This window comes from Mus musculus, chromosome 18 (assembly GCF_000001635.26).
Source record: "Mus musculus strain C57BL/6J chromosome 18, GRCm38.p6 C57BL/6J".
Taxonomy (NCBI): Eukaryota; Metazoa; Chordata; class Mammalia; order Rodentia; family Muridae; genus Mus; species Mus musculus.
Window position 1 is genome coordinate 35724260 of NC_000084.6, and position 16560 is coordinate 35740819.

General features: G+C 49.0%; 2 protein-coding genes across 6 annotated transcripts; one reads left to right on the plus strand and one right to left on the minus strand.

The window, feature by feature from the left end:
• The first annotated feature begins 2582 nt into the window (after positions 1-2582).
• 1700066B19Rik (RIKEN cDNA 1700066B19 gene) lies at positions 2583-6610 on the plus strand. 2 transcript variants are annotated; one of them, XM_006526290.4, is made up of 2 exons: positions 2583-2746; positions 4215-6601. In XM_006526290.4, the coding sequence occupies exons 1-2, from the start codon at positions 2657-2659 to the stop codon at positions 4587-4589; spliced, it is 465 nt and encodes a 154-aa protein (XP_006526353.1). In that variant the 5' UTR covers positions 2583-2656; the 3' UTR covers positions 4590-6601. The 2 variants fall into 2 exon arrangements, with proteins under 2 accessions (XP_006526353.1, NP_001028340.1); NM_001033168.2 differs by having other exon boundaries at positions 2730-2837; positions 4215-6610.
• A 2808-nt stretch (positions 6611-9418) lies between these two features.
• On the minus strand, positions 9419-16295 carry Sting1 (stimulator of interferon response cGAMP interactor 1). 4 transcript variants are annotated; one of them, NM_001289592.1, is made up of 8 exons: positions 16048-16295; positions 15666-15755; positions 15092-15318; positions 14781-14838; positions 14422-14530; positions 11620-11858; positions 10844-11030; positions 9419-10439 (listed from the first exon to the last, which is right to left on the minus strand). In NM_001289592.1, exons 3-8 carry the CDS (start codon positions 15316-15318, stop codon positions 10246-10248), a joined length of 1014 nt encoding a protein of 337 aa, NP_001276521.1. In that variant the 5' UTR covers positions 15666-15755; positions 16048-16295; the 3' UTR covers positions 9419-10245. The 4 variants fall into 4 exon arrangements, with proteins under 4 accessions (NP_001276521.1, NP_082537.1, NP_001276520.1 ...); NM_028261.1 differs by having other exon boundaries at positions 14781-14961; XM_017317994.2 differs by having other exon boundaries at positions 9774-10439; positions 14422-14557; positions 14781-14961; positions 16048-16290.
• Between the last annotated feature and the right edge of the window lie 265 nt (positions 16296-16560).

A 16560-nucleotide genomic window follows, 5' to 3' on the forward strand; every position in this document is an offset into this window, starting at 1 on the left:
CACAAAGAATAAAAAGCTTTTAAAAATCTAAATCAAAGGCTGGAGAGATGGCTCAGTGGTTAAGAGCACTGCCTGCTCTTCTGAAGGTCCTGAGTTCAAATCCCAGCAACCACATGGTGGCTTACAACCATCCCTAATGAGATCTGATGCCCTTCAAGCCGGGCGTAGTGGCGCAAACCTTTAATCCCAGCACTCGGGAGGCAGAGGCAGGCGGATTTCTGAGTTCGAGGCCAGCCTGGTCTACAAAGTGAGGTCCAGGACAGTCAAGGCTACACAGAGAAACCCTGTCTCAAAAAAAAAAAATCTAAATCAAATTTGAAAAAAAAAAAAGATTTTATTTTTATAGATGTGTGTCTGTGTAAGTGTATGGCACGTGTGCACAGGGGCCAGTAGAAGGGATCCTCTTCCCTGGAGCCGGAATTACAGGTAACGAGAGCCACCTAACGCGAACCAAACTCAGGGCCTCTGGAAGGGCAGCAAGCACTCAGACGGACGAGCCTTCTCTCAAATCTCTGGGGGTTTTGTTTTGTTTGTTGTTTAAATTTTACTTTTTTCCTCTTAAAGATTTATTTGTATTTTTAATGTTATGGGTATTTGGCCTGAGTGTATAGTCTGTGTACCACATGCATGCAGTACACGCACAGGCCAGAAGAGGGCGATGGAGGCTGGCTGGTATATATAGGTTCTGGGACTCGAACACGGATCCTTTGAAAAGAGCAGCAAGTGCTTTTAACTGCTGAGCTATCTCTCAAAGCCCCGGGTTTTGGTTTGTTTGTTTGTTTGTTTGTTTGTTTGTTTGTTTGTTTTTGAAATTTTCATACATGAGTTTGAACTGTGTTTCCAATATTCCCATCTCTTCCTCTCCCTCCCACCTCTTCCTGTGTTCCCCCCACTCCTCAAATCCGTGACCTCTTTTCTAATTATTATTGTTACTGATTTTACTTGATGGCTATTTTGGGACAGACTCTTACCTTGTAGCCCAGGATGGCTTCAAACTCCCAGTCTTTTTTTGTTGCTCCTCACATTTGACAATGTTAGGAACAGGTAGCCTGGGAAATAGCTCAGTGGGGACCTGGGTTTGAAACCCCAGGACCTATATAAAGCTGGGTGTGGTTCTATAACCCTAGTGCTCCTGGGTGAGATGGGAGGCAGACACAGGAGCATCCCTCGAACTTTCAACCAGCTAGCCCGGCATTCGCAGCAACTAACAATGGAGACGACCTCCAATAAAGTGGGAAGTGAAATGGACACCTGAGGTGGTCCTCTGTGCCCACACACATGCCATGTCACACTCACGTGCATCAACATGTATACACACACATCATATACACACAGAGACACAAAGAAAAATATTAGTAACATGTTTTTAAACAGCACTTGTAAAGGGCTTAAAAGGGGAAAGGGGGCTACTCCAGTTTCAGGAGCTGAAGAATGCATTCTAGGAGGGATGACACCCAAAACTAGTGAGACAGGATGAGTAATTAAGGTGTAGATAGGAAAGCGAGGCGATCATAATGTTGAGTGCGGACATGGGAAAGTAATGGAGAGGTCTGGGTTTGGTTACTTTGGTTTCAGAAAGTCCTGGAAACTGATGACTTGGGGAAGAGTCTGGATCCGCATTGGCTAAGATCCAAGAGGACCAGAGTGGGAGGCAGTCGATCGCCAGAACCTTCAAATAAATAAATAAAATAAAAATAGATGGCTTTGTGGGCACTGGTGGCTCATGCTTTTAATCCCAGCACTCAGGAGCTGAGGCAGGTGGATCTCTGTGAGTTTGAGGCCAGCCTGGTCTACAGAGAAAGTTCCAAGACAGCCAGAGCTATTCATAGATAAATCCTGTCGATAACAACAACAGCAGCAACAACAACAACAATAATAATGATAAATAGATGGCTTAACAAGTGAAGTTAGGTACTGTACTTACTGTACTATGTAAGCCAGAGTCTGATCCTCAGAATTAACATAGAGTAGAAAGAACCAACTCCACAAAGTTGTCCACTGCCTTGACACAGTGCCCCCATTCACATTATGCATATACACATACACACTTACACAATGAAAAATCAAATTTTTAACATTTAAAATAAGAATAAATTTAGAAAACTAATTTAGTTCTCTTTTTTTTAAAGATTGTATTTTTAATTTAAGTATATGAGTACACTGTCATGTCTTCAGACACACCAGAAGAGGGCTTCAGATTCCATTACAGATGGTTGTGAGCCACCATGTGGTTGCTGGAACTCAGGGCCTCTGGAAGAGCAGTCAGTGTTCTTAACTGCTGAGCCATCTCTTCAGCCCACTAATTTAGTCCTTAATATTTTAGAAATAAATGTGGTGCGGCAAAAATGGATGGACAGAGCTGTTGGACTATAGAAATTCAGAGGCATTATAGTCCATCTATTCTGTAGAATATGTGATCTACACTCTGTAGTGCTTGAACTATTACGTAGAACAAGGAAAGAGCAAAGGACCTTAGCTTCAGGAAATGGGAGGGAGTAGGAGAATGGGCAAGTCCTAGGGAGGGATTAGGTGTCTAGTATCTGCAGGGAGAGGAAGTGGGCAGGGCAACTTGGGCTCCTAAGCAGCAGAGGTATGAAAGAAACTGTCTGAAGATCAAAGTGCTCTCAGAGTAGAAGGGTGGCCCAGGGTAGCCTAGATGTTCCCGGAACTACAAGCGCGGGAAAGAACAGTGAGGGTGTGTGCAGAGGGTGTGTGCCCAGGAACCCCACAGACGTGGCAGCTCCAGGTAGGGACTGAGCTAGGGCAGTGAGCTCTCTCTTCCTTTGCTGGTATCCAGTCCCAAGAGAACTCTGCGCCAGCCCTGGACAATGCACCAGGTAGAGTCTTTGTTCATCCCTTCCTAACTCACTGTGGGGGCTCCATACCTTTCTGAGCGCTCAGAGTTAGAGAGCCCCCCCCCCCCCCCGACTCCCTGGGTCCTTCAGAATGATGGCTGGAGGGAGGGAGGCCACCTCACTGACTGAGATCCTCTCATCCCTACTCAACATCTAGCGGGACAGGGACATACTAATGTCATGAGTTATGTCCTCAGCTTTCAATAGAGAAGCCCAGAGATCCTGGCAAGGGTAGACTGGTGCAGAATCTCCTCAACCCACCCTGGGCATAGCCAGGAATCTACACCAGACGCCAGACCTCCCTGTCTAGGCCTCTAGAATGGGATATACTTACAGGATGGAGTATGGGCATACATACCACCTCGTACCAAGTTTCTAGGGTTCATGTCCCTCTTCCTAAACTTTTCCAAGGGTACCACTTTTCTGCTTTCCAGTAACTTGGAGTAGGGGAACCTCTGAGGCTGGACAATGACCCCCTTTTCCAGAACACCTCAGAGCAGCTACTGCTTGCTGCCCACTGCATGTGGGGCAGCAGCCCAGAGACTACTCAGATTTCCAGAACACAGGATCCATTTGTCACTCTTGCTGGAGACCTGGGAAGGGGGAGCAATGAGAAAAGACTCTGGGAACAAACTATTTTCTTCCAGACTATAATAAAGCTCCTCGGGCTGGAGAGATGGCTCAGTGGCTAAGAGCACTGACTGCTCTACTGAAGGTCCTGAGTTCAAATCCCAGCAACCACATGGTGGTTCACAACCACCTGTAATGAGATCTGACACCCTCTTCTGGTGTGTCTGAAGTCAGCTACAGTGTACTTATGTATAATAATAAAAAATAAATCTTAATGCTGGGCAGTGGTAGCACACGCCGTTAATCCCAGCACTTGGGAGGCAGAGGCAGGCAGATTTCTGAGTTCGAGGCCAGCCTGGTTTACAGAGTGAGTTCCAGGACAGCCAGGCCTACACAGAGAAACCCTGTCTCGAAAAACCAAAAAAAAAAAAAATAATAATAATAAAATAAGACAAATCTTTAAAAAATAATAAAATAAAGCTCCCCCCTTTGCCCTTCCTGATTTTTAACTCCTTATCTTCCAGGGGGCTGGTTTGTATTTCGGTTAGTGTCTCCATCTTCATTTCTGTTTGTTTTTATCGTTCTTCCTCCCATGCCCACAGCTCCCAGTGTCTTTGTCTTTCAGTTGATTCTCCTGAGTGTGTTGAACCTTCCTCTCTTTCTCTCTCCCCTCTCTCTGTTACTGTCTCTGGGGTTTTCTGTCTCTCAGACCCCTCCTTCTCCTTTGGGTTTTCTTTGTATGTTCCTGTCCATGTCAACTTTCTCTCTCACCTCTCCACCCCCACCCAGGATGACTACTACCCTCAGCCTTCTCTACTTGTGAATGGTTCGTTGGATCAGGAGCCTCAAAGGCAGCTCCCAGATATGCCCCCTCGAGGTGGCGACGGGCTGCCGCTGCTTGCTGCCATCATCGCGGCCTTTGTCCTGCTGGCGATCTGCATTGTGCTGGCGGTTCACTTTGGGCCTGCACTGCATCAGGGTCAGGCTACTCTCCTCACAGAGCCACCGGCCCTAAAGCCAGAGAACGGCGTTTACCTCATCCACTGGCGGCTACTGAGTCTACAGGACAGTCACAGAGAAAGCCAGCAGGGACTTTTTATTCCTCACTCTGGCCCTGCCCTAGACGGGCACAGGCCCAGCATCGATGAAGTCACGTATCTGTAAGAGTGTGATTTGGAAGTTAGCCTGGCTGGTCTCAGAACAAGACACTGGACTAGAGAGTGAATGGAAGCCAGGGTGTCAGAGCTATGGACTGCCTCCGGACTCATCTGGAGCTGTCCTCGGACTTAACACGAAAGCTTCATGATGACAAGAAAAGCCCCTTGAGGATCTTGCCTTGTGACATGGCGCCAAGGCCACCCTTACAAGGCTTCCCCTCAGAGACCTCCTGAACCTTCTCAGAGTGCCTTTGTCTTCTTGCACCTCTGATCTCCATCTCCCTTGAAGTAAAGTGAAGATTCCATCCCTGAGCGAGAGGAGAGTCAGAGGCCCTGTGTTCGCACACTGCTGATCCAGGGAGAACTAAGGCAAGGGGCCTGGGGTATCTTCTCTGAGACACAGTGTGCCTGGGAAAGGAGACAACTCTATTATTGCCTTTCTGCCCTTGGAGGGCACCTTTGCCTGCTAGGCCCTGTTGATAACCTCCAGAGCCCTTGGGGTCCCTAATCTCTATCCAGAGTTCCAAGATGGGTTTGAATGTCCCCGAACTCTGTCTTGCCATCCTAGGATATAATGGGGGGAATTTGGAGACTCTAATTACCTCTTATTTTCAGTGTGAGGGTGGGCCCGCTTGGAAGAAGCCTAAAACTCAGTTCAAACAACTTCCAGATCCAGGACTTTCCAGCTACTGGGAAAACAGGAAATGAAAGGGAATGTTATGGAACGCGTTCGGGGAAGGAGGGAGCATGAAAGGGTCCATCCCCATAGGGAAGTAGCATTGCTCAGCCTGTGGTCAGGAAAAAGCAGGCAGACCAGGAGAACAAAGCTGGGCCTCCTGGAGGCTCTCTGGGAAAGGCACCCCCTTTCTCTGGTACCTCAGATGCTTATTCATATGCAGTCAAGAAACCTACAGACATAAACTATATATAAACAGCACAGTGGTACTGTCTTTTAATCTTAGCACTTGAGAGATAGAGGCAGGAAAATCACAAGTTCAGGGTTATCCTTGATGACACTGCAAGTTTGAGGGCCAGCCTAGACTACATGGCACCTGTTTATTAAGAGAAAGGAGAGGCCTGCCTTGCCACTAGCCACCTGTGGCTGGCTAGAGGTTGTGAAATAAAAGCAAGCCCTGAACCTCACAGTAGAGTTGGCCCTGATAGAGCATGGGCAGCTTAGCCAGTCCTTAGGAGAACTGGCCCCACCACTCATCTGCTGTGAAATGAGGTGGAGTGGGCGACTGGTGAAGCCCTTTCCCCTCCCCCACCCCACTCCCCTTGCAGTAGTCGGGACAGCTGCTCCCCACCCCCACCTGTCACCGGTCAACCCCCCCACCTGTCATGAAAGGGAAAGAGCTATCCCTGTCCCTCACTGGCTGAAGGCAGGCTCTGCACCTCGCTTGGGCAACACAGTGGAGCTGGCCCTGAGGATGATGGCTCAGGTGAGGCAGCCCCGAAGGTGTGACATGGCCAGAGCAGTCCCAGCCCCTTGCCGGGTGCAGCACTTGAGAGAGCAGGCTGCCTTGATTGGGCAGTACAGCCGAGGGCTCTGGCAGCGTGGGTGCGGGTGAGCCTGCGCGAGGGAGGGCATAAGAGCGGAAGAGCTGACCCTGCTTCCTGCCGAGGTCAGCATTGGGTGACCTAGTCAGAGCAGTGCTGGAGAGCTCGCCCTGGCGGTTTGAATAAGGAAGAGCTGGCAGGCTGACGCTCAGCTTCCATCCACGCCCAGATCCAGATCCACCACCACAACCTCTACAGCATCTGTGAACTGTTGGGACACATGAAAGCAGTCCTGCTGTTCCTAAGCTGTAGGATCTCTGTGACACAGGGCAACAGCAGGAAACCAGGAGGGGTCCTGGTGAGGATCCAATATTGACGGCGTCACGGAAGCCAGAGATCTCAGAACAGACCAATGACTCAGTGCAATGAACATTCCCAAGTGAAGGTGTGTGGACAGAGGGGTTTATTGTGGGACACACTGTGACACACTACAGCTTCCACAACGAGATGTTCACCATGCTTTGTTTTATTTCTTGTTTGTTTATTATTTGGGGAGGAGGTTGCATGGGCAGAAGGCAAATACAAGGTGAAGGAGAGGAGTGGGCTGGGGTACACGATATGAATGATACAGAGAATCAGTAAAAACTTACAAAAAAAAAAAAAAAGGAAGGAAGAGAAGAGAAGAGCAGGGTTGGATATGCTGGTGCACACCTTTAACCCCAGCACTCAAGAGGCAGAGGCAGATGGATCTCTGAGTTCAAGGTGAATTGATTTTATATAGTGAGTTCTATGCTAACCTGGGCTACATAGTGAGGCTCTTTCTTAAAAAAAAAAAAAAAAAAAAAAAAAAAGAAGGCTGGAGGGATGGCTCAGCAGTTAAGAGCAGTGCTGCTCTTCCAGAGATCCTGAGTTCAAATCCTAGCAACCACATGGTGGCTCACAGCCATCTGTAATGGGATCAATGTCCCCTTCTGGTGTGGCTGAAGACAGCTACAGTGTACTCATATAAATAAAAGAAATCTTAAACAAACAAACAAACAAACAAACACAACTGGGACCTCCTAAGGATAAATCATCGTGCTCTGTCCTCCCACAGAATGAGGCAGGGAACCAGGGAGGTGGGGGAGAAGCAGAATGGGTGGAAATGTGTGCAGAGAATGAACACACCTCCTTGTGACTGCATAAGAGCCAGGCAATGGTGGTACTTGCTTTTAATCCTACCACTAGGGAGGCAGAAGCAGGCAGATCTCTGTGAGTTCAAGACCAGCCTGGTCTACAGAGTGTGTTCCAGGACAGCCAAGGCTACACAGAGAAACACTGTCTCAAAAAAAAAAAAAAAAAAAAAGGTGCCAGCTGGCATTGCTTGATGCTGCTGCTTAGCAGTCAGCTATTCATCTATGTGCAGATTGCTGGTCCTGTCAGTCCCATTCACTCCTCACAACCTTGGCAGAGATGCCATGCAGTCCCCATTTCACCATGGTGGACACAGGTACCAAGCAATAAAGTGAGCATTTCAGACTGAGTTTCACCAGCCGCACAGCCTAGGAACCATCCCGGGGACTGGTGGGTTGAACACAATCAGCCTGAGGAGGCCGTTTATGCTAGGCCTGGTTGCTAGAGAAGGAAGTGTTGGGTGTGATAGAGGCTCCTCAGTGTTATGACAAGATGGCTGTGACAGAGAGAGAAGAGACTGCCCCACACTTTTTTTTAAAGATTTATTTATTTTTATTATATATAAGTACACTGTAGCTGTCTTTAGACACTCCAGAAGAGGGAGTCAGATCTCATTACGGATGGTTGTGAGCCACCATGTGGTTGTTGGGATTTGAACTTCAGACCTTCGGAAGAATAGTCGGGTGCTCTTACCCACTGAGCCATCTCACGAGTCCCAAGACTGCCCCACACTTGATCCCCATGGTTCTGCTATCCTTAGAGTGACTGGCTTCCTCTGATGTGTGTGTGTGTGTGTGTGTGTGTGTGTGTGTGTGTGTGTGTGTGTGTGTGTGTGATATTTCTCCATAGTGACATGTTGAGTGTAGTTTTGTGGTATCAATTGAGGTACCAGCCCTTACCTGGCTTCCCTTGAGTCCAAGGATAAAAACACAGACACACAGGTGTTCAATTTGCCTTCTTGGCACAATTGCTGGGTGCTATTATCTCCTGCCTGGAAAAGCATGCCCTTACCAGTTTCTTTCTTTTTTTTCTTTTTTCTTTTTTTTCGAAACAGGATTTCTCTGTATAGCCCTGGCTGTCCTGGAACTCACTTTGTAGACCAGGCTGGCTTTGAACTCAGAAATCCACCTGCCTCTGCCTCCCAAGTGCTGAGATTAAAGGCATGCACCACCACCACCCAGCCCTTTACCAATTTCTTATCTCTGCCTCTCCCACCAGTCCTAAACTTTAGTTGCTAAACTCCCCTGACAACCTGCCTATAGGAGCAGCCTGTGTGGCTACTCCATTTTGAGATCTCACATGGCTCTTAGTTCGTCTCTAAAGTATGGCGAGCCCGTTCTCATCCAAAAACCCAGAAGTCCCATCTGTACCTCCAGCCCAGCAACTAGCATCAGAACCTCCCCCTACAGTGACACTGTATGCAGAAACTCATAATGAGAACTGAGGGCACAGCTCAGGGGTAGAGTGTTTGCCTATGTGAACAAGACCATGAATTGGATCCTCAGTACTGGAGAAAACACACGCATAAAACAAGGGGACGTTCAAAGTGCAATACCGAGCCCTTGTAATGAAAACAGAGGTAGAGGGAAGACACATGTCAAGTCTAGGTAAAGCTGATAGGAAGGACTGCCTGACCTCCTAGCTGGGGGTGACAGTGCCACCACGATATTGTTACAACGGCATCAGGTAGGCTTGGTGACTAACCATTCCTAAGGGTGTGTCCTCAGACGCACCTCCTCTCCTCCATGATCCTTTCACAGATCTCTCATTTGGGAGCATTTGTTCAGTGGTCCCTTCCCTGGACACAGCTATGGGCCACGTATGGCACCTGTGTGCTGCTCCACTCAGCCCCGCTCCTGATCCTTCAGCCTGCCACTGGAGGCAGGGACACTGAAAGTAAGGTGGGGTGTGCCCTCAGTGTGAATGGTGGGCTCTGTTTGGGTTGAAACGACACCCATTGCCTATGCCTTGTGGCAGGATGAAGAGTATAGGAAGTGCTGTATATGCCCTCAGACTCAGATGTCAGGGGCAATGCCTCATAGCTATCATGTCCTAGCAGAAAAAGATGTGTCCTAGAACCGGGTAATTCAAGGAGTGCCTATTGAAGGGCCATGTGATGTGATAGAATAGCGGGTCGCATCTCAACAACACACTAGGCCAAGGCAGTTCCGCATGGAAGAGGTTTTATTGGAAGGGAGAGACAAGGTAGCAGCAGAAAGAGAAGCAGGGGAGAGAGACGTATGGAAGATGGAAGACGTATGGAAGATATGGAAGATGACGTAACACAGGTAAAGGTGGGAGGTGAGCCAAGTGGAAGGTGGGAATATGGTGCCTGTTGTCTTGGCAACCGGTCTGCAGGTTGCAGGTCATGCTGTCGCCTATGTGATGTCATGAGTTTGGGACGTCCTGATGCCAACACCATGTGCAAGGGACATGATATAAAGAGACCAGACAGAAAGTACTCCAGTGTCACACAAATACCAGTGCTAGAGACAAGGGGAAGAGGCCATTCTAGAAATCTGAGAATAGATATGTTTATTAAGAAGGCAGTTGACAGGCCAGCCCACTGTGATTGTATACAGCTAACAGAACAAATGTTCCTTCTCCCTCTCGCCATCTACTTAAGCTCCCATTGAACACACGTGACCAGAAGCTGGAGGGTTGGAAGTCTGCTGGTACCATCCACACAGGTCAACAGAGAGCAGGGAATGTCTGCAGCATCCACGGGAAGTACTTGGCCTTTCTCTCAAGTTTACCAGGCATTGACACCAACTTCTACATATATAAAATCCTTTGGCTGGGCAGGGAACGCATTATGACCTCCTTTCATAGTAGGGTTGGTTGAGGCTCAGAGAGGTGAAATAAATGGCTTGCCCAGGAATGTGGGACTCATCTGGAGATGTGAAGTCTCTGAGGCCCCCAACCATTGAAGGAAGGCTCAGTCAGGAGGCTAAAGGATCACTAGAGCCCAGACAAGGCTGTCCCATGCCTCAGATGAGGTCAGTGCGGAGTGGGAGAGGCTGATCCATACCACTGATGAGGAGTCTTGGCTCTTGGGACAGTACGGAGGGAGGAGGTGCCACTGAGGTCATGGGGGCATTCATGGTAACCTCCTCCTTTTCTTCCTGACGAATGTGCCGGAGCACCTCCTGAGACAGTGAGAAACTGTTTCCGTCTGTGGGTTCTGGAATAGAGATGGGGGGTGGTCAGCAAGATGCAGGCACCCTTGGGAGCTGCTGGGATGATCCTCCAGCCTCCTTCCCCTCTTGCCACCTAACACACAGCCTCTGAGGGAATCCCAGATAAAGAAATAGTTATCAAAGTCATGGAAGCCCACCCTCCTGCTTTAGAGATGATGTTCAGAAAAGGGCAAAGACCTGCCTGAGGTCACACAACCAAGGCACATTAGAGTCAAGGTTGGCCACATTCGGGTGACAAGAGGCGTCTTCCAGTGGAGGAAAGGGCAGGGTATAATCCCTCTGACCACTTAGGAAAGCCCAGAAAAGGCTGCTTCCGTGTTCTCTGGCACCTCTGTGAGATGCTGCTATTCCTGATTCCTGCCCTCCAGCTGTATCAGTCTCTTCTTACCTTGGTAGACAATGAGGCGGCAGTTATTTCGAGACTCGGGGACATCTTCCAGGATTTCCTCAAGTGTCCGGCAGAAGAGTTTAGCCTGCTCAAGCCGATCCTCCCGACTGAAGCCAGCTTTGGCATCCTGTGACATGGCAAACAGGGTCTGCAAGGGGGTGGCGTACTCCAGGATACAGACGCCTGCCTGATGGAGGTGAGAACAAGGTTAGACTGAGCCACAGCCTGATAGGTGGTGCCATGGGCAGTGGCCCTACCCCCTCAGTCTGCAGAACAAAAGCCCTGGGATGTAACTGCCCTGCTAGGGCCTCTGATGCCCGCTTCCTAACTTTAGGCCTGGGCTGGGCTAAACACTTCACAGATCCTTCTCCCATGGTCCTGGAGCGTGGCATCATGACTGGAAATGGAGTCTTGGGAAGGTTCTAGGATTTTGCTTTGCTTGGGGCTCTTCAACACCCACACCAAATCCCTCAATGCTCTCATAGCCTTCACTATCGCGTCCCCGAGCCTCACTCTTCTCCACCATAGAACAGGGATCACGCCTGTCTCACAGATTGGTGGTAAGGTTTAATGAAGTGGCCTTATGGTATACACGGAATAGCTTCTGCTCCATAAATGTTACTCCTCAGTGTCGTTTGGAACTGAATCTTGCCTTGTCCTGGGACTGGCCATGCAGACAGGCTTAGAGAAGACATGAATTCTTGTCAGCCTGTGGCTAGGGATTCAGAGTTCTTGGGAGCTGGACCTTTTCCCCAAACTGAGCTCTGTATACTTACTGGCTGTCCGTTCTCCAGAATCTCGTAGACGCTGTTGGAATAAACCCGATTCTTGATGCCAGCACGGTCGATGTTTTGCTGGGGCAGCATATCTCGGAATCGAATGTTGGGGTCAACTACACTCAGGTTGTCAGGCACCCCACAGTCCAATGGAAAGAGGATGTACAGTCTTCGGCTCCCTGCACCACTGAGCATGTTGTTATGTAGCTGATTGAACATTCGGATCCGGGCCTGGAGCCCTGCAGTAGGGAAGCCCAAGAAATCATCTCATTACTTTGTCTCCCACTCAATCTAGAACTGACACTCAGCTCGTTAGCCTTCTCAGTGTGAGCACAAGAGAATTGGGGGGGGGTGTCTAATCTCTCTCATCGTACAGGAAGGAGATTTGGGGGAAGAAGAGAATATTCAGGGATCTCCCCTTTCCACCCCTTATTCTGTTTTCCCGTGTGTGTGTGTGTGTGTGTGTGTGTGTGTGTGTGTGTGTGTGTGTGTAGGTGTAGCCCAGGCTGTCCTGGAATTCCCTCTATTAGACAAAGCAGAGCATGAACATGTGAAGGTCTGCTTTCCTCTGCCACCCAACTGATGGAATCAAAGGGTTGTGCCACCATTCCTGGACACTGAATGTCTGTGTCAGTCCCTACCACCACTACCACAGTAGTCTGGGTTCTGAGAGATTGGCAGATCCCTGGCTAGTGGCATTCTCCTCATTGTATGATAGACAGTGTCATCATTGTATGATAGACGTCTGGCTCTAAAGCCTTCCTGGCATCCAAGAGATTCAGGAGAGTCATAGCCTGGGATTGAAAGTCAAGGAGCTGCCGCATGAGTTCCCCAGCAGAGTGGCCAACTGTGCTGGCTCTGGGCAGCCCTGGACTCCAAATCTATCTCCTCTCTTACTCATGACCAGTTAGGTCACTTTTCTCTCAAAGCCACAGTGTTCTTATCTAACCAATGAATAATGGGGGCTAGGCAGATAGCACAGTGGGTAGGAGCATCTGCTGCTCTTCCAGAGGAACCAAGTTCAGTTCCCAGAAGCAATATTGGATGGCTTACAACCACCAGCTTCAGCCCCAGGGGATCTGACATCCTCGTCTGGCTTCCGTGCTCACCTGGACTCAGGTGCACACATCTACAGACAGACAGACAGACAGACATGCATGCATACACATAAGGAAAAAAATAAATCTTTGGTGGCACATGCTTTTAGTCCCAGCACTTGAGAGGCAGAAACAAGTGGTTCTCTTGAGTTTGAGGCCAGCCTGATCTCCATAGAGAGTTCTAGGTTAGCTTGGGTTACATATTGAGACCCTGTGGGGGTCTGGGGGCTGGAGAGATGGCTCAGCGGTAAAGAGCACCTGCTGCTTTTCTAGAGGACCTGGGTTCATGGTGGCTAATCATCTATTACTCTAGTTCCAGGGGATCCAAAGCCTTTTTCTGGCCTCTGCAGGCACTGATAACTCACATGGTGCACAGACAGACATGCATGCGAGATACCTATAGAAGCAAAGTTGTTTTAAAGAAGTATTCATGAAAAACCAGGTGTGATGGCACATTCTCCAATTCCAGTCAGAAGGACCACAAATTCAAGGCCAGCCTGGTTTACAGATGAGTTCCAGGCCGGCCAGGGTTCCCTATTGAGTTCGTGTTTCAAAAGACAAAAGAAAGAGATGGAATAGGAATCACAGGAGAAGCGCAGTGACATACACCTGTAATCCTAGCTTTTAGAAGACCAAGGCAGGGGGAAGTTAGGAGTTTAGGGACCAACACACACAATTCACACAGGGGCACATTCACAGATATCTGTTGCAACAACTAGATACATCTTTCAAAAAGTGAGGGAAAACAGGCTGGGGAGATGGGTCAGCAAATAAAAGCTGACCCTGTGAACTTGATCCCCAGAGCAACCATATGAACGAAGGCAGTGGAGTGCGTCGTGATCCTAGCATTCTAATCCAGAGGTGGGAGGCAATGACAGGGGAACGGGCTATGCAGCAGCAGAAAAAAGAGAGACCCTGCCTCAAAAAGGGGGAAGGAGAGAACTGACTCTGTGACAGACCCACACTCACACACACGCACACATACACACGCACATGCGCACACACACTAAAAACTGTGAAGGGAGAGGAGACAAAGGCAAGCACTCATAGTTGAATCTTGGGCAAAGATGACCAGCTCTTAACACCGGTGGCCTTACTTATGTAAACCAAGTGTAGTAGTGCTGTCCTCGAGCTGGTAAGGCAGCTCAGGTAGCAGGCTGCTTACTGAGTCTGTTTAAGTCCCAGAGTCAGTCCTCAAGACAACAAATGAATTAATTACAAAGATAACAGTAATAGTAAGACAAGTGTGGTGGCTCACACCTGTAATCCCAGGACCTGGAAGGCAGATGAAAAAGGATCAGAAATTCAAGGTCAGGGGCTGGAGAGATGGCTCAGTGGTTAAGAGCACTGACTGCTCTTCCAGAGGTCCTACGTTCAATTCCCAGCAACCACATGGTGGCTCACAACCATCTGTAGTGGGATCTAATGCTCTCTTCTGGTGTGCATGAAGACAGCTACAGTGTATCCATATAAATAAAGTCTTTAAAAAGAAAAAAAAAGAAATTCAAGGTCACCCTCAAATAAATAGGGTGATTTTATGTACCCTGGGCTCCTGCCTCAAAGATCACACCCTTCACACAGACAGGAATGCTTTAGGAATTTAACTGTATGGCAGACATGGAAATACTTTGAAAAGCATAGCAAAATAAGTACGGCAAAGCTGTGTGTTTTGTTGTCCACACATCAACATCCAGAGGTGCCCTACCTGGTAAGATCAACCGCAAGTACCCAATGTAGTATGACCAGGCCAGCCCGTGGGCAACATTTAACTTCTTTTCTTCACAGACTGCAGAGACTTCCGCTGGAGTCAAGCTCTGAAGACAGCAGAAGGGCCTGAGGGACTTTCAAGGGGGATGTCCAAAGCCCTTCTCTTGCAGAAAACTTTCCCAACCTGCTGCCAGCTTGCTCTCAGCACTGCTATTAAACCCATCATCCCAAGCCTTCATAGCTCCACACCCAGGTCTCCAACCTTTAAATTAGTCTGAGTCTCAGCACTGAGCTCAGGCACACCAGCACTAGCCATAGTCCCCTCTTCCCACACCACCCACCTCTTCTGCTTCATACCTGAAGGCCCAGGAGCATGCTTAGGGACTTATAGAGGACCAGAAGGCCAAACATCCAACTGAGGTATATGTCAGCAGTGTTTTGGAGGAAATAGAAATAAGACGATAGTAGAATCATAGCCATACAGTGGATGGGGCATCCCAGGCAGGCGCGCACAGCCTTCCAGTAGCTGCCCTGGTACCTGCAGGGGACAGCCTAGCCTCAGATCCCAGCCCAACTCAGCTGATGATGTTCAGGGAAGGCCAAGGTTAGGAGTCAAGGGTGTGATACTTGCTGGGTATCAAGTCATCGTGGAGACCACAGAGGGTTACCTGGACTGGACATGGCACAGCTCTTCAGCCAGACAGCAGAGGTTTTTCAACAGTAGTCCAAGTTCGTGCGAGGCTAGGTGAAGTGCTAGGTACTTCAGAGTGTGATTTGGTGGATCCTTTGCCACCCAAAGGATCATCAGGCTGGCCACCAGAAAGATGAGGGCTACATATTTGGAGCGGTGACCTCTGGGCCGTGGGATGGCTGGATGCAGGTTGGAGTATGGCATCTGTAGACATCAAGAAATCCACAGCTATGCTTCTGGGGTTCTCCTGTCCTTCAGGGCCTAAGGTCCTGACTAGTCATCCATCTCCTTGGGTCTCCCAGCCCAGCTAGTCCCATGGGCTACTCTTGGATACACCTCAAGGAGACGCCCTGGGCACATAGCATCCTACAGCACCTGTCTAGGAGAGGTTCATAGTAAACAGAGCGTGTACATGTGAGCCCCACTGAGCTCACTGGTGTGAGAAAGAAGGAAGAAACTGATCCAAGACCTAGACCTTAGAGTGTTCTGCCAGCCCAGGGTTTCTCCCACCACGAAGTACCAGGAGAATACTGCCCCATTTCTAATCCTACCTTCTGCTTCCTAGACCGGTGTTCCTGGAGCAGAAGAGACAATGAAGAGCCTTTCAGTAGCTACTAGCAAGTGGCTTCTGAATGGGGAGACTGAAAACGAAATGTTAAAAACAACTGCAACTCAGCTCGCTTCCTCAGTAAAACCACAGCCCTGGCCCTTGCCAGAGCACAGTTTTCAGTGCTCTGGGAGGAAGCTAGCCATCTGGCCAGCTCTTTATTCTTTTTGGTGTTTCCTGCCAAAGCACCCCCCCCCCTTCCTACCAGCCTCCATAAACCAGGTCTGAGTATAGCAGGGGAGGGTGGGGGAGGTGAAGCTTCAGATCGCCCTCCTCTGTTCCTCTTTCCTAACCCCCAAACTGAAGGTGTTCAAAAAGTCACTCACCAGCAGCCACAGCCCCGCACTCCGAATTCCTCTAAAGGTCCCGAGATGTAACACACTCCAGTGGACACCTAGCAGGACTCCATACAAGGACCAAAAGTGACAGGGCCCCACAGGATTTCCAGAGGCCCCAAAGCTCTCTACTATCATTGATCCCCCGGAAATCGGGAGGGGAGGGGTTAGACAGGAGAGATTGAGATGAACAGCACACTTTACTTCCTGAAATCTGAGCAAGGAATTTAATAGTTTCAGCCTTCCGGGGGAGGGGGGAGAGCACTCTTTTCGGGGAAATAACCACGCCTCTAATTTCCCAGTCTCAGGATGGTTGAGTGGGAAGGTACTAGAATTAAATGAAGGGAAGTCCAGGTCCAGATAGCCAAAGGCTTCTAATCCTGTTTCGCTCAGTTCAGTTCTCCCTGTGCCCCTAGGAAGAAGGCTCAAATTCTTTCCTGTTTTTTGTTTGTTTGTTTGTTTGTTTGTTTTTACAATTATAGTTTTGTTTTGTTTTTTTGTTAG